This window comes from Procambarus clarkii, chromosome 59 (genome assembly GCF_040958095.1).
Source record: "Procambarus clarkii isolate CNS0578487 chromosome 59, FALCON_Pclarkii_2.0, whole genome shotgun sequence".
Taxonomy (NCBI): domain Eukaryota; kingdom Metazoa; phylum Arthropoda; class Malacostraca; order Decapoda; family Cambaridae; genus Procambarus; species Procambarus clarkii.
The window spans coordinates 31,342,635-31,364,244 of record NC_091208.1 but is presented as its reverse complement, the minus strand read 5'-3'; the positions used below and the strand labels follow the sequence as shown (position 1 = coordinate 31,364,244).

Below are 21,610 nucleotides of genomic sequence, written 5' to 3'. Positions count from 1 at the left end.
GCGCCCAGTAAATCCTCCCCGGCCAGGATACGAACCCATGACATAGCGCTTGCGGATCGCCAGGCGAGTGTCTTACCACTACACCACGGAGACTGTTCTGGCTCGTGGTCACCGGTAGGCCTAAGAACTCCATTCACACTGACTGGTGCCAAAGTCTAATATATCCATATCAGCCTGGATAAGCTCCGGGAAGCCGAAAAGGCTACCCCCAGAAAGACATGAAAAACGATGGGTTATGATGAATTTGTACTTAACTAAACGCGATTCAGGGCTATTATGAAGATATTTCACTATGCTACTCTCACAGTAAGATAAACTACAAACCTTTATGTGCATTACAGTGAAGAAGACCTTTTGATTATTTTGTTGGGGGGTGGGGGGGTGGGGGGGCAGAGGATGTCTGGGGTCTGACAGGTTAAACAATATTTCTTATGGAATGATTCGACTTTTCTCCATATAATTGATTCAAGTGATGACACACTGCATAAGCATATTGCCCCACAGAACAAACTCCAGAAGATGGCCTTCACTATTTTTTTTTATATATATATACAAGAGTTTTTACATTCTAGTACAGCCACTAGCATGCATAGTGTTTTTCACAGTTCTTTAATCTTAATTTTTCCCTGAAATACGACACGATAAATCATTTAACAACCAGGTATCCATTCACTGCTGGGTGAACAGAGGCGTACAGTTAAGGATTGGTGCCAAGTCAATTCTCCCCGGTCAGGATACGAACCCAGGCCAAATCGTTCACAAAGCACGGGGCAAGAATGTTACCACTGTGCCATTGGGATTGCTTAGTCCCCAGTGACTGAAGGGACTGGGGACAATCTTTGGAAAGAACTGGAACTTGTCATTGCCCGGTGACTCGAGAAGGTCGGAGTGCTCCGACATCTGTGACAGGACTGACTCGTTGCTAACCCAGAACCGGCTTCCAGGGCACGAACTGTTGGCCCCTTTAGTGCATTAGGAATGTTTGAATTAAGTTTCGAATGAACCACTTCAATTTAAGTAAACCCATTGCAGAGTCAGTTGAGTGTTTCAATGCTTTGTTTTATGTGACTCTTGCTGTTGTTTGTATTGCTTAGCCTGACTTTCTGGATGTGGGTAATCGTAACACTGTGACTCCTTAGACTCATTAGATGGCTCCCGTCTGATGTGACTCATTAGACGGGAGCCATCTCGGCAAGAAAGCACTCAGGGAGCCACCAAGGGGTCCCCCTCCTCAAAATCACTGGGCTAACTGGCCTGGAATTTATTTCAAATGCATTCAAAACTTTAATAACTATAAAAAGCTTAAATAGTCACTGGTATGCAGTTCAAGTCTGATTAGGCTCAATAACATTTGCTGACGCTGAAATCTAATTTACAAGACAGATAACCAATCCATTATCAGGGCAACCTGAATCTATTATAAACTTTCCTATACTCTATCTACCAGAAACAAGTGCTGAATATATTTGCATATTATGATGTGATAGGATATGTACCTTTGCTTCTGACAAAAAGAGTGACCTTCCAAGGCACAGGAAGCAGAACAGCTGACACAGAGCAACGAAGGGTCCAAACTGCCAACTCTGCAGGAAAGCCACACTCACCACTAATATAAGTGCCAGCTTAACACTCTGTAGAGAAAAAAAAATTAAAATAAGTTAATGTAAACAAGAACAATAAGTTAAATACCTACATTATCTACATGGATTACATTTAAAGAAGCTTTACTTTATAAGATTTTCAAAGAAGAAAATCAGTTGGAGTAATGAGAGGATTACAACCCTCAACTTGCGTTCTCTCAAGCCGTGCAACTTAACGCTGGGCCACAACATGGTACAAGTTACAGTACTGCCTGGGATTCCACTGAATCCACAGAATATCTGGATACATCAACCTTAGTCCTGTCTTTGTTGATGTTATCTCTTCCCTTTCTCAAGGTAAGGTAAGGTAAGGTTTCACAGTACACACTTATATGTTCTAACCTTCTTAACAGACATGACTTGACTTAAGCTTACCCTTTTCTTTTTCTTATCTTTTCCCATTCATGCCATTCTTACCTTTCACCGTACCCTTCTTCTGAAAATTACCTTCTTCTCTTACCTGCTCCCCACCTTTCTCTTTTCTTTATTAGCACATTCCTTCCTCTCTTCTTACTACAAGGACTGTACCTCTACCACCAAGAAATGTGCAACTGTGGAGAACAGAATGCCACCATCTCCTACCTCTGCACAAAAAAGGAAGGAGGAACTGCAGAAGATTAAAGAGAAGACCACCATTCTGCTGACCACCCAGAGGCAAGTCGCCGCAACCATAGGCTTTGGACCTGGCTAGTTCCCAAGCCTCCTTTCTATAAGCCAGATGCAGACTATGACCGTACCAGTCCTACCAAACAGTAGCTCCTCCCAACAGATCATCCCGGCCTCCACACTGGGAACCTAAGAATCAACCAGCACCCTCACAGTCCCTTGCATCACGTGCAGGCATTATCCCCTGGTCTTATTCGACTAGCGGAGAGGCTTGCCAGACCAGACAATCAACGATTCGTCAAAGAACTTAATGCACTGTACCTAGCCAATGGCCTAGACCCCATCATTGCCCCGGACGCAAGTCTCACTGCCTCCATTACCACTCCAGAGCCTACCATCAGGATGACCACGAGGTCGATCTCAACACAGACTCCAGAACCACCGAAGACCTGGGCGGCACAAATAGAGGTACAGTGGCACCTCGATTAACGAGCGGCTCTATCTACGAGCATTTTGAGTAACTGAGCAAGCCACTCACAGCAAATTTGTCTCTATTGACGAGCTTCACCTCTATTAACCTATTAACGAGCAAAACCACATGGTGCTTCCTAGCATCTCGTGGGTTCTCGCAAATTCTCGGACGCCAGTGTTGTTATTGTAATGCGCACGACAAGCATCCCTCTGCATTTACTTGCGCTTTTTTTTTTGTGGTTTCGTGACTACAATTTGTAACGCACGATGTCGCCAAAGAAGCTGCTTGCTAAAGACAGTGTTGGGAAGGGGAAGAAAGACAATTACCATGGAAGTGAAGAAGGAAATCATAGCAAAGCCCGAGCGTGGTGTCCGTGTGACTGATCTCGTCAGGGAGTTGGGAACTGCTTGAAAAGGTGACCGCATTCTTGGAAAAGCATCACCCTGATAAAGCAGTGACAACCCGGTGTGTGAAAATGTTTAATGACAATTTGCTGTCTCATTTTAGGAACATCCTAAAAGAAAGACAAAAGCAATTGTCAATAGATATGTTCTTTGCAAAAGGAGAGAAAAGAAGAGCCAGTGATAGTGAACCACAACCCGGTCCTAGTGGGGTGAAATTCCCAAGAAGAGAGAGCCCGCCTGACTCAGAGGTGGATTCTCCTTCCACACCATAACCCCTCTCCTCCTTCCCACCTCCCCATCGTCTCCCTCAAGCCAGCAAGCGACTCATTCATAAGGTAAACATGAAAACAGTACAACAAAATATTTATAATTACATGTGCAGTATTATATTTACAATATAAAATGTCATACAAGTATGGATGTTTTTGGGAGTGGAACGGATTAAATTTATTTCCTTTATTTTAAATGGGGAAATTTGTTTCTTAAGACGAGTTTTCCACATAATGAGCTCGATGCCAGAATGGATTAAACTCATTAATCGAGGTGCCACTGTATTTCCCTCTCCAGCTCCCAACTCTCTCCAGCTTCTAATGCTCTCCAGCTCCCAACATTCCTACCATCACCATCTCAGCAGATGCACTAGCAGACGTGCTACCTTCAAACACTAACAGCATCACCAATGCTCCTGAAAGAGCTTCTACCACTAATCCCTGACACATGAGCCTACCTCAGGCTGCGAGACGAAAAACAAAACCACCAACTATAGATGCTACGGACTCCTCAGATGAGGAAATCTTAGTAGGAGCTCCACCGCTGCAGCACAAATACGACACCAATTCGATAGAAGACCTCCTCATAGAGGCCACCTCACCAAATTCCAACGACAGCACAGCTCAGTCAATGTCTCACTCAAAGAAAAAAACGGAAGACCTAGACTAACCCGCCAGCTCCATAACTGTTACAGCCAGCCCTCTGAGGTTGAAATCCACCATGAAGACCCTCATCCATCCCCATATCTCCAGTATCAGCTATTGATACATGTACTGTGACGGTAAAGTGTTTACTAGTTGTGTGTTTACTAGTTGTGTTTTTGCGGGGGTTGAGCTTTGCTCTTTCGGCCCGCCTCTCAACTGTCAATCAACTGTTTACTAACTACTTTTTTTTTTTTTTTTTTTCCCCACACCACACACACACCCCAGGAAGCAGCCCGTGACAGCTGACTAACTCCCAGGTACCTATTTACTGCTAGGTAACAGGGGCACTTAGGGTGAAAGAAACTTTGCCCATTTGTTTCTGCCTCGTGCGGGAATCGAACCCGCGCCACAGAATTACGAATCCTGCGCGCTATCCACCAGGCTACGAGGCCCCTACGAGGCCCTGTGATGGTAAAGTGTTGGAGTGTTGATGTTCGGCAGTCCTCCAATGGCAGGTGGCAATGTCTTGTCACACTTACAGAAAAAAAAAGAGACTGCTTGCCTGTTTGTTTGTGGTAAGGTAATGGGAAGACACGCAAAACACAAAATATAAACAATGAAATTTTAATTACTTTAGAAAACAATATATGAACAAAGACAATCCCTTGGCTTACGTAAAATTCAAAACAAGTCAACAAACAAAACAACATGAATAATTAATAGATGTGAAATTTACTCTAAAACAAAATAATGTACAAGACAATAATAATAATCAGGTGGTGAGAATATTGGCTAGAGCTGCCACCTCCCTTAGTACACGACAGCCAGGGCTTAGTCTACCAGAGAGATGTCAACTTCTAAGAGCACAAAGATATTCTGAGGAGGACGGCGTGAGCTGGCCCAGACGTCAACTCAGGTAGAGGGTGTGAGTGCAGGTGCAGGTGCTGTCAGGCGATACACCAGCCAATCAGGAGCAGGCAGGCAGAGAATGGGTAGTTTGCTCGTTGACGACGGGTGGAGAGCCGGCGTGTCTGGTGGTGCAAGGTACGCTTTGCTTCTTGGGCAAAACGTTTTGTGATACTGGTGGACTGTATCTTCAATATAGTATCTTGTACTTGTAGAATGACGTAAATGATATAGGGAAGAGCAGGCTCAATCTCTCTTGAAAGAGATTATCGTCACAATACAGATAATGGCTCCAAAGAGCCTCCACTTACAGGCTCACCATAGTCCATGCTACTTGGAACTTTTTGTTCTGAGTAGCTGAATCTAAAACAACAACTACTACTCTCTTCCTCCCACACAACTTGATAATGGTCCAGGATGGACCGAAATGTTGTTGTTTCTCTATCTTCTGATGTGTGGTTCGGTCATTTGTACTAATATTTTGGGAGCAGGTTCTCCTCTAATACATGTCATTAACCCTTAAACTATGCCACCCATCAATAGCTGCTGGTGAGTAACTGTTAAGGAATTGTGCACCACAGTTATTGGTGTGTTGGAGTACCACGCAAGATTTATAAGTCCCGCTGCTAAACAAGGTTCACATCAGCTTCCTCAGGGCTCTTGTAAACAGATGCCAATTTTTAACAAAATTGTGGGCAACATTCCCGGGTGTGTGAGAGCCTCAGTACTGACTGAGCAGCCAAGGCAGGCGCACGCAGCATGAGCTAACAACATTGCTGTTCAGTTTATGACTGCAGCATCACCTAAAAAAAACGGCGTTGAATGTAATGAAACTGCCATATTCTGGGTGAGTCCCGGAGGCTCCCCGAAGCTATCCCAAGCTGATATGCTAGTGTCAGACTTTGGCATCAGTCATGTGTATGGAGTTCTTAGGCCTACCAGGGACCACGGCCAGAACTGGGCCCCCTCAGAGAGGCAAGGGGAGCAATGGCCTATAGAAACCCCCGTGTGGGTAGAAACATTCTATGTCTGCCATTGACTGGATCAGGCACCCAGAAAGGTAAGCGCACCAAAACAAACTATATTCTGGTTAAAATTGCTACCAAAAGTTGAACTAGTGGATAGAACTCCCAACAGAAAACAAGCAAACTAGTGTGACATCACACATCGCCGTGCCGCTGTCTGCGCAGCTTCCCCCCTCCCCCGGGAGGGGAAAGGGGGAGCCCCAGACCTTCTCACGCCGGCTATCCACCCATCAGTTCTGAGGCTGGATGTCAAAACACGCGAAAATATGCCAACCAGAGGGAGGGAGGGAGGGTTGCTGGGGAGTCTCCGGGTCTCACCCAGAAAATGGCGTTTCATTAAATTCAACGCTAGTTTTCTGGGAGGAGCCCCGTCGGCTTCCTGGAGCTAACTGCCCACAGAGGAAGATCAAAGGGACGGAACTCGGGAGGCGGACACCATGCACCCCTCAATGGAAGCGAGACAACGGGCAGCAAATGCCAACCCAAGGCGACACAGCCCGGAAAGGGCCCTGGGAACAACACGAGACAATGAGCAGCAAGGCCCGTGTACGAACACCAAATGATCCGTGCCTGAATAACAGCAAGGACATGCCGCCCAGACGGCAGCATGAGCAGCGAAGCCACAAACGCCACGAGTATGGGGAAAGAACACAGGCAAGCTAGCCGCAATAACATGGCTGACAACCCGGGACACCAGTCACCCGCGAACAGGGAAGAACGGAACCGGATCAACTCAAAGCGTGCCCCAGACATAGAGGCCGCAGCACGCAAATAACAGCAGAGGGCTGCCACTGAAAACAAAACATGACACACCCCCAGCCCGACCAACCAAGCACCAAAAAACCAAGAACCCCTCCAGAATGCAGCAGCCCCATCCCATGCCAGAAAAGATGGAGACTGCTGTCACCGAACAACCAAAATGCCAAAACCGAAGGAGCAGAAAACCCCTGCGGAGGAGAGCAAGAAGCCCAGTGACCCGACCCCCAGAGGCAAATGCCAACAGGAAAAAGAGCCGACGAAAAACAAATCGGAACCGAAGGGGTACCACCAACCGAGGAGAAGACAGAGCACGCTGACCAGAGACCAGGACGGTGCAAGCGGCGCACGAACAGGCCAGAGGTGAAACAACGCACGAGACAGCTTACTAACGGTGCAGAAGCAACACCAACACCGAAAGCAAGCCGAAGCGGCTCCGCCAGTGCCACACGAAATGAGGCGACAGTATGTGGCAAAACAACGGCCCCCAACCCCACCAGAAAAACCAAGCCGACGCTAACAACCGCATCCACCTAAGAAGGGACAGGAAGGACTGCCAAAATACCCCATACTGCGGCCAAGAAGAAGTACGCAGGTGGGACACCTACAACGAAGTCACCAGACCACCAACCAGAGGCGAGGCAGAACGTAATCAGCCCCTACAAGGCTCATCCGAGCCCAGGAAAAAGGCGGAGCCGCGTGAAGATCTCTGGCACAACCACCAAAGCCCAGGCCGGCACAAAGGAGATGGAACGCCTGCCAAACAGAAAGCTCCCCAATGCAAGCAAGCCTGCTAGGAGATCAGAAATGACGGGTCTGACATGAGACATCGCAAGACCCTGAAAAACCAACTGGCAGGGCAAGCCAGGAAAACCGAAGAAGGCATAAGGATTGCCACCAGAACAGTACCCGAACCAAGGGGTATGAGCAACAAAAACAGACCAAGACACATAAGCGCACCATAGGACACAAGCTGAAGGAACGCCCAAGAAGCTAAGGAACACACGAAGAAAACCCCTGTGGCAGAGGAGGAAACAAAGGGAACGCACAAGGAAGGGAAGCGGCAGAAACCGACCCCCTCTATACAGCAGCAAGTGCAGGCAAAACCGACCAAAGGAGATGCCAGGGAAGCGACAGGGGAGAGGCAGGACGAAAGAGCCAAAGCTTAAACCCCAGGAAACATCCAGGGGTGGACAATCAGGCGTGGACAGAACCCCACGCACATGGAAGGGCCAAGCCAGGGACCCAAAGACCACGAAAAATAACAAGCAAACCCCCATACGCAAACCCCAGGCACAAAACAGCAGCAAAGTGCCACACCACAACCGGACACAGGAACAAGGACACGCCACCGCGAAACATGTTACCAATACACACGTGCAGCAGCAACATGCACCACACACAACACGCAACATGTAAGTAGCAAGTTGCCTCTGCAAAGGCAGAGAATGGTGCAGGCAGACCCCAGGCCAACCCCAAACAGGGCCAACGGAGACACGACAGAACCCAGCAGGCCCAGGAATCTGCACACCTGGTGATCGATGGCAGAGATACCTGCTCGATACCTGCTTGATGGGGTTCTGGAAGTTCATTTACTCCCCAAGCCTGGCCCGAGGCTAGGCTTGATTTGTGAGAGGTTGGTCCACCAGGCTGTTGCTTGGAGCGGCCCGCAGGCCCACATACCCACCACAACCAGGATGGGCCGGAACCTCTATTTGAAAACAGGCTAGTGTTCCCTGGAAGTCCACGGATGTACCGGCAATATGGCGTATGCTCACAGGTAGGACGTTTAACAACCACAGACCTCTGATGTTTATACAGTGTTCCCCGATTGTGCCTATGGCACCACTGCACTCCACTGGTACTATCCCGCATGTTCTTCCATATAGGCGGGATCCAAGAGCCAGAGCTCAAACCCCACAAGCACAACCAGGTGAGCCCTACCAGGTGAGTACATAACCAGCACCACAACTCTCAACCCACACAACCCAGAGATGGTTGGGTTGACTGCATCTCTCTGGACCTAAAGGAGGCTTTCGACAAAGTTCCACATAAGAGGTTGTTCTGGAAACTGGAAAATATTGGAGGGGTGACAGGTAAGCTTCTAACATGGATGAAAAATTTTCTGACTGATAGAAAAATGAGGGCAGTGATCAGGGGCAATGTATCGGAATGGAGAAATGTCACAAGTGGAGTACCACAGGGTTCAGTTCTTGCACCAGTGATATTTATTGTCTACATAAATGATCTACCAGTTGGTATACAGAATTATATGAACGTTTGCTGATGATGCTAAGATAATAGGAAGGATAAGAAACTTAGATGATTGTCATGCCCTTCAAGATGACCTGGACAAAATAAGTATATGGAGCACCACTTGGCAAATGGAATTTAATGTTAATAAATGCCATGTTATGGAATGTGGAATAGGAGAACATAGTCCTCACACAACCTATATATTTTGTGAGAAATCTTTAAAGTATTTTGATAAAGAAAGAGATCTAGGGGTGGTTCTAGATAGAAAACTATCACCTGAGGACCACATAAAGAATATTGTGCGAGGAGCCTACGCCACGCTTTCTAACTTCAGAATTGCTTTTAAATACATGGATGGCGATATACTAAAGAAATTGTTCACGACTTTTGTTAGGTCAAAGCTAGAATATGCAGCGGTTGTTTGGCGCCCATACAACCCGTTCTCGCAAATTTAATAAGTCAATATTGACTTATTAAATATGTGCATAGGTGACATACTTAACATAATAGATACCCTTAAAAAGATTCATAGAAAACACCGACCTTACCTAACCTACTTAGTATGTTAAGATAAGCATCTTATTGCTTCGTAATTACAATTATTACCTAACCTATAATAGGTATAGGTTAAGTAATAATTGTAATTACGAAGCAATAAGATGCTTATCTTAAGATACTAACAAGGTTAGGTAAGGTCGGTGTTTTCTATGAATCTTTTTAAGGGTATCTATTATGTTTAGTATATCACCTATGCACGTAGTTTATAAGTCAATATTGACTTTACGAATTTGCGAGAACGGGTTGGCCCATATCTTAAGAAGCACATCAACAAACTGGAAAAGGAGCAAAGACATGCTACTAAGTGGCTCCCAGAACTGAAGGGCAAGAGCTACGAGGAGAGAGGTTAGAGGCATTAAAGATGCCAAAACTAGAAGACAGAAGAAAAAGAGGTGATATGATCACTACATACAAAATAGTAACAGGAATTGATAAAATCGATAGGGAAGATTTCCTGAGACCTGGAACTTTAAGAACAAGAGGTCATAGATTTAAACTAGCTAAACACAGATGCCAAAGAAATATAGGAAAATTCACTTTCGCAAACAGAGTGGTAGACGGTTGGAACAAGTTAGGTGAGAAGGTGGTGGAGGCCAAGACCGTCAATAGTTTCAAAGCGTTATATGACAAAGAGTGATGGGAAGACGGGACACCACGTGCGTAGCTCTCATCCTGTAACTACACTTAGGTAATTACACTTAGGTAATTACCTCATAACACGAAAGAGGTGGGTCCCCTGAATGACTCTAGCATGGGTTGGACATGCCTATGAGTGGGACTGGAAGGGTTGAAAAGGGACAGTCACCGGTGTGCCAACGGTCTCATTCGTACATAAATATACCTAAATAAAGAAAGGGATATAAACATCTCCGCATCCAGCGCCCGGCCGAAAGACGCCAGACCGCAGAAACTCACCTGTCGAACGGAGGCACGAACGTAACACGACCCAACAGTGCCAAGAAGATCCTGGGAGCACCGCCAGGTGAAGAAGCCAGAGCCGGACACGCAGGAGAGCAGGGTAGAAGCAAAGGAGGAGGCCCACACCCATGACACAGGGAAAACCTCAGCATCCTCCCCACAGCTGTAATCCAAGACACCCCCGGAGCAATGGGACACATACGGGAGAAGGGAGAAGAACGAGAAGCGAAGCACCCGAGAAAAAAGGGCGCAAAACACTAGCACTGAAACACACCGCCCAGACCAAAACAAACTCCCATGGCGCATGTGCAGGACACACTGGTCGAACCACACAACCCGCTCTGTGGAAAGGCGCCAACCAGGACTACTGCACAAGAAAAGTAGCCAAACAGAACGCAACCCTCGGGAACCGCCAAGTAGAAAAAACAACCCATCACACGGGGAGCCGGTTGGCCGAGCGGACAGCACTCTGGACGTGTGATCCTGTGGTCCCGGGTTCGATTCCAGGCGCCGGCAAGAAACAATGGGCAGAGTTTCTTTCACCCTATGCCCCTGTTACCTAGCAGTAAAATAGGTACCTGGGTGTTAGTCAGCTGTCACGGGCTGCTTCCTGGGGGTGGAGGCCTGGTCGAGGACCGGGCCGTGGGGACACTAAAGCCCCGAAATCATCTCAAGATAACCTCAAGATAACGGGACAGGAGCCAAAACGGGAAGCAGCGACAACATAACCGGCCAACGAAGCGAAGACAAGGAGCCCAATGGGAAACCAACCAGGCCACGAGTAGCCCAACTGGGCTAGAAGTAGCCCAAAATGGCGTCCCGGACTAGGAGCCAACAGACGTTCCAATAATCGGGAAGTAGCGAAAACCTCCCCGAACCCTCGAGAACACAGAAGCAAACACCAGTCCCGAAGGCACACAAAGGCACAGTCGCATCCGAAACCAAAAGTCATGTAGAACCCCAAGAATGGGGTAAACATGACGAAGACACCCCGTCCCAAAAAGGGGGGAGCAACGGAGAAGAGCACCCACTTACAGGATGGAACCAACCAACTCAAAGGACAAGGAACCAAGCCCGGGGAGGGGCTGACGCCCAACAACTTGTACGATGAGGGGGGGAGGAAAAACCCCACTCTATGTAACCACAAGCCCCGCCAAGAGGAGAGAAAAAAAACACGCGGGGTCCTACGGGACCTAGCCCCCCCCCCAAGTCAGCCACTCCCAGCCCCGGGAATCCACACGACAGGCTCCGGCGCCGAGCCGTCCCCCCAAAGTCCCAGCCTCACAAGAAAAAAACCGGGGCAGCCGTGAAAAGCAAAGGAAGGGAGCCCACTGGCAAACTCATACAACACGGCTGGAGGAACAGGCTCGAATGCCCCCATTGCTACCCCGGAAGGGGAATTCCCCGAGACCAACCAAGTCTCAAAACCATGGAAGCCCCGCCCCGACCCTGAACCCATAGACGGTAAGGACCCGGATGCAGGGAGGAAAGGGGGGGGGGTACCCGACAAGACCACCAACCAAAACGGGGCAGCCTCGGGGCTCCCGGGGAGCAAACAACCTAGCGTGTTGCCACCGAAACCCAACGTGCTACGCCCGTGCTGCCTGCACCCACATAATTAGCATAAGACTAAGTAAACCGAGTCACAAACAAGCAACAAAACTCGCAGGACTCCGGGCCTGACAAAGACTACTAATACGTATCACATAATTTTAATTATGATGACTTTTAAATGAATGTGAGCATCTCAAGCACTACATGGCTTTTGATACAAATACTGAGACTCTCCCTGCACTATACAGAAAAATAATTTCGGACAATTTGAAATCTGTATTCTCGAATGTTGAAATTGCACTCGGTGTGTTCATGTGCACGATGGTTACCAACTGTACAGGAGAACATTCTTTTTCAAGACTTAAACTTATAACAAATCGGCTTTGTAGAACAATGGGACATCATCGTTTGAACTGGCTGTCTCCTATGTGCATGGAAAATACATCCTGAAGACCATTGACTTTAAGCAAAATAAAGCAATTTAGGATAAAAACCCACATTTATGTATTTGTGAAATTTATGTAAGGAATTTACACAAAGTCTTTTGCATTCTCCTGAGTGCTTTGTCAAGGTCAGAGTGTGTGATTAGGACGAGACTTACATTTCAACATCTAGCCATCAAATGTGGGTTTTTATCCTATGTTATTATGTCTATGAGAAGACATTACCATTACTAATAAAGCAATTCCCTGAAAAGAAATGCCACAAATACTTGTTATAATTATAAGAAGAAGTTCATAGTAGTTTCATATTGTGCCATCTAGTGTCTGTTGCTTACTGAGTATTATTGTGTTTTTCAAGCCTTGTTTATTGTTCAAATGTTTATCATGTTGATTAGTTGCTGCTATAAGCATGTTTTTAATGTTTTTACACCAGTTTTGTGTAAGTGCCAATAAAATAAATACAGTACAGTACAGTGGTACCTCGACTTACGAGCGCCCCTGGTTATGAGCTTTTTAGGTTACGAGCAGGATTTGCTCAGAAAATTTGTATCGGGATACGAGTGTTGCCTCAGGATATGAGTTTGTTGATACGTGTATGGGCCGACCTAGCGCATGGTGGCACGGCGATCCGCTCAGTTTGCCAGTGCCTTGCGCCCAGTGACTATCCCACCTGAATTCTTCGCAAGGATTTACCGTTTATTTTCGGAGTTTTTGCTATTTGAGGGTAAAATTTGTTATAATATACATCACAATGGGTCCCAAGAAAGCCAGTGGTAAGGTTCAAGGCAAGAAATCGCATGTGAGGATGACAATAGAGGAAAAGCAAGAGATTATTCGGAAGCATGAAATTGGTGCACGTGTTGTTGAACTTTGTAGGTAGTACAACAAATCCACATCAACGATATGCACTATACTTGCCAAGAAAAAAGGACATTATGAGTGCCAAAGTGGCAAAAGGAGTATCAACAATCAAGAAACAAAGACCACACTTACTTGAGGAAGTGGAAAAGTTGTTATTAATTTGGTTACACAATAAGGAGTTAGCGGGTGATAGTGTTTCAGAGGCCATCATTTGTGAGAAATCCAGGGAATTGCACGAAGACCTTGTAAAGAAAACCCCCAGGAACGAGTGCAGAGAAAGACTTTAAGGCAAGCAGGGGATGGTTTGAGAAATTTAGAAAAAGAAGTGGTATTCATAGGGTTGTGAGGCATGGAGAGGCTGCCAGCTCAGACAAACCAGCGGCTGGAAAATTTATTGAAGAATTTAAAGAGTTTGCAGAGGCTGAGGGATACCTACCGCAACAGGTGTTTAATTGTGATGAAACAGGACTCTTCTGGAAAAGATTGCCTAAGAGGACATACATTACCAAAGAAGAAAAAGCATTGCCCGGACACAAGCCTATGAAAGATAGGTTTACGCTTGTGCTGTGTTCAAATGCAAGTGGCGATTTGAAAATTAAACCCTTGCTAGTGTATCATTCTGAAAATCCAAGGGTTTTCAAACAGTATAAAGTGCAGAAAAACCAAATGTGTGTGATGTGGAGGGCTAATAATAAGGCATTAGTGACTGGGATTTTTTTTTTTCACAGAGGGTGAATGAAGTGGTGTGCCCTGCCATAGAAAAATATCTGCAGGAAAAACATTTGCCACTCAAGGCCCTGCTTCTCCTCGACAATGCTCCTGCTCATCCTCCAGGCTTGGAAGATGAATTGTTGCACAGATACAATAAATTTCTCACAGTAAAGTTCCTTCCTCCTAACACACTCCTCTAATTCTGCCTATGGACCAGAAAATCATAGCGAATTTTAACCCTTAAACTGCGTAACACGCCTGCAGGCCCACGTCTGGTTTGCGCAACATGCCTCCGGGTATTTTTATTTTTCACGTTCCATTCAAAACTGGCACGCGGTGACGCGGATATGGTATAGGTGGGTGGGGGCCCCAGTGATCGTCCGCCATCTTAAAAAAAATCCCAGCATGCCCCGCGGCCGTGGGGAGCCTCAGTTTCACAGCAGCAACCATGTCTGATGCATCCTCTATGAGCTCCCGCTCCACGGTGACCCGCGGTCATGGGAAATGAATCTCTGAGGAGGAAATACGCGATATTTTGTATGATGACGGTGCTATGGATGATGACCTAAGACTATGATACAGAGAAAGACCTTACTCAGAGATCTGATACGAGTGAGGGAGAGACGGAATTGGAAGATTTGGCGAGCGTGTACAGTACACGCGCCTCGCTGCCCTGGGTCAACACCGTTATCATCACCACCACCATCATGTATGTCCCCAAATGCTAGTAGGTTATTCAGTGACAGTACATGTGACAAATTTTTCTCGGGCTTCAGTGACATTGGCTCCGATACGAGTAGTGTGGACGACCCGAGTACGAGCAGCGATGGTGGTACCAGGCGGGGTTTTGCTGCCTCAGCAACACGCCGCGGCAGGCGGCAGCGTGTCTCACAGCATGTGGACAACAACGACAGTGGTCCCTCAACATCATTTATTCGTGGTAGGCCTACAGTACATAAATCTGCCTCAGCGACTAACATACCCTCAAGCAGCTACAGCAGGAGCAGCGGACGATGTAGCCGTGTTCTTGGTGTTCGTGGTGGTGTTGGCCGTGGTGTTGGCGCCAACACCAAACCCCCTGGTGTACTTGTGTGGGAGGATTGTGCTACATTTGTCCCTCAAATACCAACGTTTGATGATAGCGATGTTGGTGTTACACCATTATTCCCTTATACCGGTGATGATATGGCAGACATGGAATATTTCCTGGCATATTTTGACAATGTATTCATGACGCATCTTGTGACTGAGACAAACAGGTTCGCTCGCAGCCTCATAGACGACGGCATTTTACTTGCCTCACGCGATGGAAGGACACGACAGTCGACGAAATGTACGTGTTTCTGGCACTCACCATGATGATGAAGCACTCTGAAAAAGCTGTCATCCAGGATTATTGGAGCAAAGACAGCCTTGTTCCCTCGCCCGTGTTCAACCAGTACATGTCGCGTGATAGGTATCTCTTGATTCTCAGGTGCCTGCATTTCGAGAATAATGCAAATGAGGACAGACACGACAGACTGTGGAAAGTACGGAAGATGTTCAGTGACATGAGAGGGAAGTTCAGGGATTATTTTGTTCCTGCACAGAATGTGGTTATTGACTAGTCGCTTGTACTGTTCAAGGGGCGATTGGCATTCAAGCAGTACATCCCATCAAAGCGGCACCGATTTGGACTGAAGTTTTTTGTGCTGTGCGACTGTGAGACTGGTATCGTCTTGGACATGATATTATATTCTGGTACAGACATCGACATACCAGCTCAAGATGAACACGGGTTCTCTGGCAGTGTCGTAAAAACCCTGATGGAACCGTTCCTGAACAAGGGGCATGTACTGTTCACCGACAACTATTACACCAGCCCCTTGTTGACCAGATACCTCCTTGCCCATAACACCGTCGTATGTGGCACTGTGAAGGCCCACAGGAAGGAAATGCCAGTGTTCGGTATAGGTATAGCAATGGGTGAGTGCCAGCTGCGCAAGTGTGACAATATGCTGTCAGTGCGGTGGAAGGACAGACGCGAGGTGAATATGCTGACTACGATTCACACTGGTGCCATGTTGTGTTTCTGGCACAACGGGACCTCGTAGCCTGGTGGATAGCGCGCAGGACTCGTAATTCTGTGGCGCAGGTTCGATTCCCGCACGAGGCAGAAACAAATGGGCAAAGTTTCTTTCACCCTGAATGCCCCTGTTACCTAGCAGTAAACAGGTACCTGGGAGTTAGTCAGCTGTCACGGGCTGCTTCCTGGGGGTGGAGGCCTGGTCGAGGACCGGGCCGCGGGGACACTAAAGCCCCGAAATCATCTCAAGATAACCTCAAGATGTTGGACAGTGGGAAAGTCCGCTTTCAGACACACAACACCGTGTATAAGCCAGACTGTGTCATAGACTATAACGTGAACATGTGCCTCGTCGATAATTGTGACATCATGCTTGGTGGAGTGGAGTGTGTACGCAAGTCTGTGAAGTGGACGAAAAAGTTCTTCTTCCACCTCATGGATGTTGCAGTGCTCAACTGCTTCAATATGTACCTAGTAAAATTTGGCAGGTGACCGTCTATACGTACATTCAATGCTGGTGTTGTGTCATAGCTGCTTTTTATTCACTGTGAATGGTTGTTGTAGGGGCCCCAGCACACTAGTTTCCCCAGGGGGCCCATAATGCTGTTAAGACGGCCCTGAAGCTAAAACTTGTCATTCGTACTCCAATAGGCAACGTTCTGATGATGCAAAATTATTCATCCGGTTGCTATGAATTAATAAAAAATTATAATTCATTGTGTCGGGGGACAGGAAGCCAGTGTGTATTCATACATGTTAGGCTTTTATCAAGGTCCACCCCCTCCCACCCCAGGTAGAATTACTGACCCTGCCCAGGATGCAACCCCCACAACAAGCTGACTAACTCCTGAGTACCAACTTACTGCTAGGTGAACAGCCCATTAGGTGAAAGGAAAGGTGCCCAACCATTTCTGTCTCGCCCGGGATTCAAATCCAGAATTCTCGAGTGTGCGTCGAGAACAAACCCGACTGTACTACCGGGACCCTTATTTATAAACAACGGTATATTCAAGTCATCGACTTGAGAATGGTCCAGGACGGACCGAAACGTCGTCGTCCCTTCACCTTCTAGTGTGTAGTCTGGTCAACATTCTTCAGCCACGTTATTGTGACTCATCGCCTGCATTGGTATATTCATTACTCTTGTGCTTACTTGATTACAAATACACATTTGTTTTTGCTTCTATTTACTAGATCATTCATTTGTGAACATTTTGACAACAAATCTATAGTTATACCCCAACAAATACCTTAAAAATAATCAAATGATTGTAAACACTTTACAAACTACTGAGCTGACATGCACCAAATTTTAGACATGTACCAAATTAGTCATAAAAGTATTTGTGTGTACGTCTGGTAACATACTACATGTGTATAAGAAGAAATGTATATGTTTATCCCTCAGAATGTTCGGTAATATGTTTTTTTGTTTATGACATGTCTATTTATGTATGAACATGTTGTACTGAACAGGGTGAGGATAGCTTGAGCTACCTCATCCCTTGTGTGTATTTTACCTCAATAAATTTATTTCAATTTCAATTGTACCAAATTTAATGTAAAATAGCAATTACTTTATCAATATATTAGCTGAAGATCCCTCAACATAAATACTGTAGTTTCCAATATAGCAATCATAGGGTATACCATCTATATACAATAATGTGTACTGTAAAATGATTAGGACATAAATAAGTATGTCATGATTCAAACTTGCTGAGACAGTCTCAAGTTTAAGTGGAAACTGAACTCCAGAAAAAAAAGCTCTGAATGAAATGAAACATTAATTTTGGGATAAGGCCAGGTGGATCCCTGAAGCTATATACACTGAGATGCTTACCATCTATTCGGTCACTTCAGCCATAGAGTTCTATAGGCCTCCCACGGACCGGAGCCAAAACTCAGCCCCCACTCTCAGGGATGTAGGGAGCAGACCCATTTATTTTCACCAGCTCACCAGGAAAAGCAACCATATAATCATTTTCACCAGCTCGCCAGGAAAAGCAACCATAAAATCATTTTTACCACCTCGCCAGGAAAAGCAACCATAAGGTCAGTGAGTCAAAAACTACTGCTTGAATTAAAGGAGACAGAAGCCTTAAAACTAGCCAAAAGAACTCCCTATGTAAACAAAAAATCAATTTCTCTCAGAACTACTGTGAGCTCGTTCGCCCTATTCGTTTGGGTAGAGGGGACAGGTAGCTCACTGCCTGTCAAAACCCGAGCTTCCAGTTCTAGGGAAGATGTATACATTCATCCAACAATCTGGAAGGGAGGGAGGGAGGGGTTTAGAAAACCACTAGGTTTTCACAAAAATTAGCATTTCATTACATTCAATGCTGGTTTTCTGAGGAGAGCCGCTTGTGGCTTCTTGAAATTAACTACTCATGGAGAGGGAAAAAAAACAGCGTTGAATGTAATGAAACGCCATTTTCTGGGTGAGTCCCGGAGGCTCCCTGGAGATATCCAGGCTGATATGGATATCCTTAACTTTGGCATCAGTCGATGTGGGTGGAGTTCTAGGCCTACCAAAAACCACGAGCCAGAACCTGGCCCCTTCAGAGAAGCACAGGAAATATGGCTCATAGAATGCACATGTGATTTTAGACCATTCCATATCTGCCATCGACTGGGACAGGCACCCAGAAAGGTGAGTGCCACAAAACAAACCCCTATTCTGATTAAAACAACAAAAATAGACAAATGGGTGGACAGAACTCTCCAATTGAAAACGAGCAAACATGCATGACGTCACACGAGCTGCGCCACATGTCTGCACAGCTCCCCCCCACCACCGGGGAGGGGGAAGGGGGAGCCCCAGACCCCTATGCCGGCAATCCACACCTTCAGTTCCGAGGCTGGATATCAAAAGATGCAAAAAAACGCCAACCGGAGGGAGGGTTGCCGGGGAACCTCCGGGACACACCCAGAAAATGGCGTTTCATTACATTCAACGCTGGTTTTCTGGGGGAAGCCCCTACAGCTCCCTGGAGCAACTTCACCAAAGACAAAATAAAGAAGGGGACGTACCCGGGAGGTGGTTGGTGCACCACACCTCAACTCGAAGTCGAGACAGGCTGCAGCCACCAACCCAGGCAACACAGGCCTGACTAGGCCCAGAAACGGTAACGAGGTAGCATGCAGCCAGGACCCTGTTCGACCGCCAAAAACCCCATGCCCGAATGTCAGCCCAGGACATGTTACCAAAGACGGCAGCAAGAGCAGCAAACTTTCGAACATCAAAGGCACGGGGAGAAACCGCAGGCCGGCTAGACTTAATAACCCTGCGGACGATCTACGAGACCCGTACCTGAGTAAAGAGAAGAAGAGAAACCGGATCAACCCAAAGTGTGTTCCTGGACATAGAAGGCGTGGCATGCAAATAACTGCAGAAGGCCACAACCAGACAACACAAGATGCACCCCTGGCCCGACCAACCAAGCAGCGACAACCCAAGGACCCCTCCGGAAAGCAGCAGACCCATTCCTCATCAGAAAAGAACGAGACGGCTGCAAACGAACATGAAAGAGCTTTGGAAAAACAAACCTGAACCGAAGGGGCTATAACAAACCGAGGCGAAGACAGAATGAGAGCACACTGGTCAAAGACAGAACACGAGCACACCGGTCAAAGACCAGGATGGAGAAAACGACGCATGAGCAGGCCAGGAGGCAAACAACACCCAAGAAAGCCCGTGCAACAGAGCAGAAGGAATAGCAAAACCGAAAGCAAACCGCAGCGGCTCTGCCAGTGCCGCACGAGACAAGGCGACAGTATGCGTCAAGCCAACAGTCCCAAACCCCCAGGAGAGAAGGACAAGACCAACAAAAAGCACAGGATACCTACGAAAAGACAAAGAAAAGGAAGGACCGCCAGCAAAACCCCATACCGCCGCCGAGACGAAGCATGCAGGTGAGGCACCATCAGCAAAGCCACCTGACCACCAAATATAGTGAGAGACTCGAGTCAAAAGCACCAGACTGGAAAACTCGGGGAGAATACCGAATCAGCCCCGATACGGACCGGACCAATCATTAGAAGAGGCGGAGCCGTGGGAAAACCCCTGGGATTGGACACCAAGCAAGCAGCGACCGAAACCAAGGCTGGCAAGGAACCAGAAGGAACATCTGCCAGGGGAACCAGGAACCCATACCCGGGCGAGCAGATATGCCCCGTCCAGGAGGACCCCCCCCACCCCACACCCACCTGGGACTGAAAGGACCAACAAGGCCAATAACGGATGACAAAGAGAAGAAGCCTGTTGCTGAAAGAGCTGAACCGTAGACTCTGCAAACAGCAAGGACAAATTTGACGACGAAAACCAAAGAGCCAGGGCCCAGGTTGAGGCCAACAAGGAAGCGAGTACCATGAGCCAACACCCAAAATGCGAAGTGAAAAACAGCTACACCTCAACTAGCAGGAGCAGTGCAAACAGCACCAGCAGGGCAGAACGATGCATGCGAAGCAGAGTACCAGATAAGGAGAACTACCCAGTACGTGCACCACACTAAGTCAAATGTACTGTCTGGCAAAGGAACACAAGGAAAGGCCATAGCCAGGGCCATAAGCCCAGCTCACCCTGTCCCAACAAAAAGGAACAGTAGGGGCAGGAGTGGGTGAATGGAACCTTCAGCCAACAGCAAACATTACAACACAGAAGCTGGTAGGGACATACAAGAAGATGAAAGAACCCAAGTTCTACAACTGAACAGCAGGGCCGTCCAAGCGCAGGGAACTGAACATATACACAGTGGGAACTGAACATGTACACAGTCCAACCTAGCACCAACACTAGTATAGCCAATAAGCACATACTAAGAGAGACACAACAATGTGTAGTATAGAAGTAGGGAACGCAATGAAAACGGAATGTACACGATTAATAAATATACACACACTACAATGTATACATCAGAGTGCAGCCAAGCACTGAACGACGGCCAAGGAAGGAGTGACCAGAAGCAAAGACTGAGTCAAGGAATGAGTGTCCAGAGAGCCAAGACTGAGGCAAGGAACGAGTGCTCAGCAAGGAATGAGCATCAAGAAAGCAAAGACAGTCAAGGCCAAGGTCAAGTGGTCAAGGTCAAGGTCAAGTCTGCCCGAAAAACTGCCCGAAACGCTTTGCGTAATAGTGGCTTTAGGCATTGTATGTACTAGCTCTATCTATAAAGCCAACAAACTTTGTAAAATCTCTTTATGTATGTACCTTACCTAAATAAAAATTATTATTATTATTATTATTATTATTATTATTAAGTGTCCAACTGATGTTCCATGGAACCCTTCCCCACAATCAGGCCTTAATTAACCAGGGGCATAGGAGCATGGAGAGAAACACATAGGAAGGCCACGTTAAGATGCACTCAAAATGACCAATCAACTCGCTACAAACAACACTCATCCAAAAACCGAGAACCTGCGCCTGGCTGACAGTATCATCAGACCGTATACTGTACTCTCACCTATAGAGCGTAGGCACTAGCGTGTCATGATACAGCTGAGCCATGTAACATTCCGG

The 21,610-nt window shown here is 46.9% G+C and overlaps 1 protein-coding gene across 2 annotated transcripts in view; it reads right to left on the bottom strand.

Annotated features, from left to right (window-relative positions):
- Positions 1–21,610, bottom strand: part of LOC123768069 (protein C-mannosyl-transferase DPY19L3) — a 273,308-nt gene that overhangs the window by 114,514 nt on the left and 137,184 nt on the right. For both annotated transcript variants that reach the window (XM_045758333.2, XM_069307073.1), the window contains one exon: positions 1,497–1,631. In XM_045758333.2, coding sequence (XP_045614289.2) covers positions 1,497–1,631 — 135 coding nt within the window. The remainder of the gene's footprint in view (positions 1–1,496; positions 1,632–21,610) is intronic.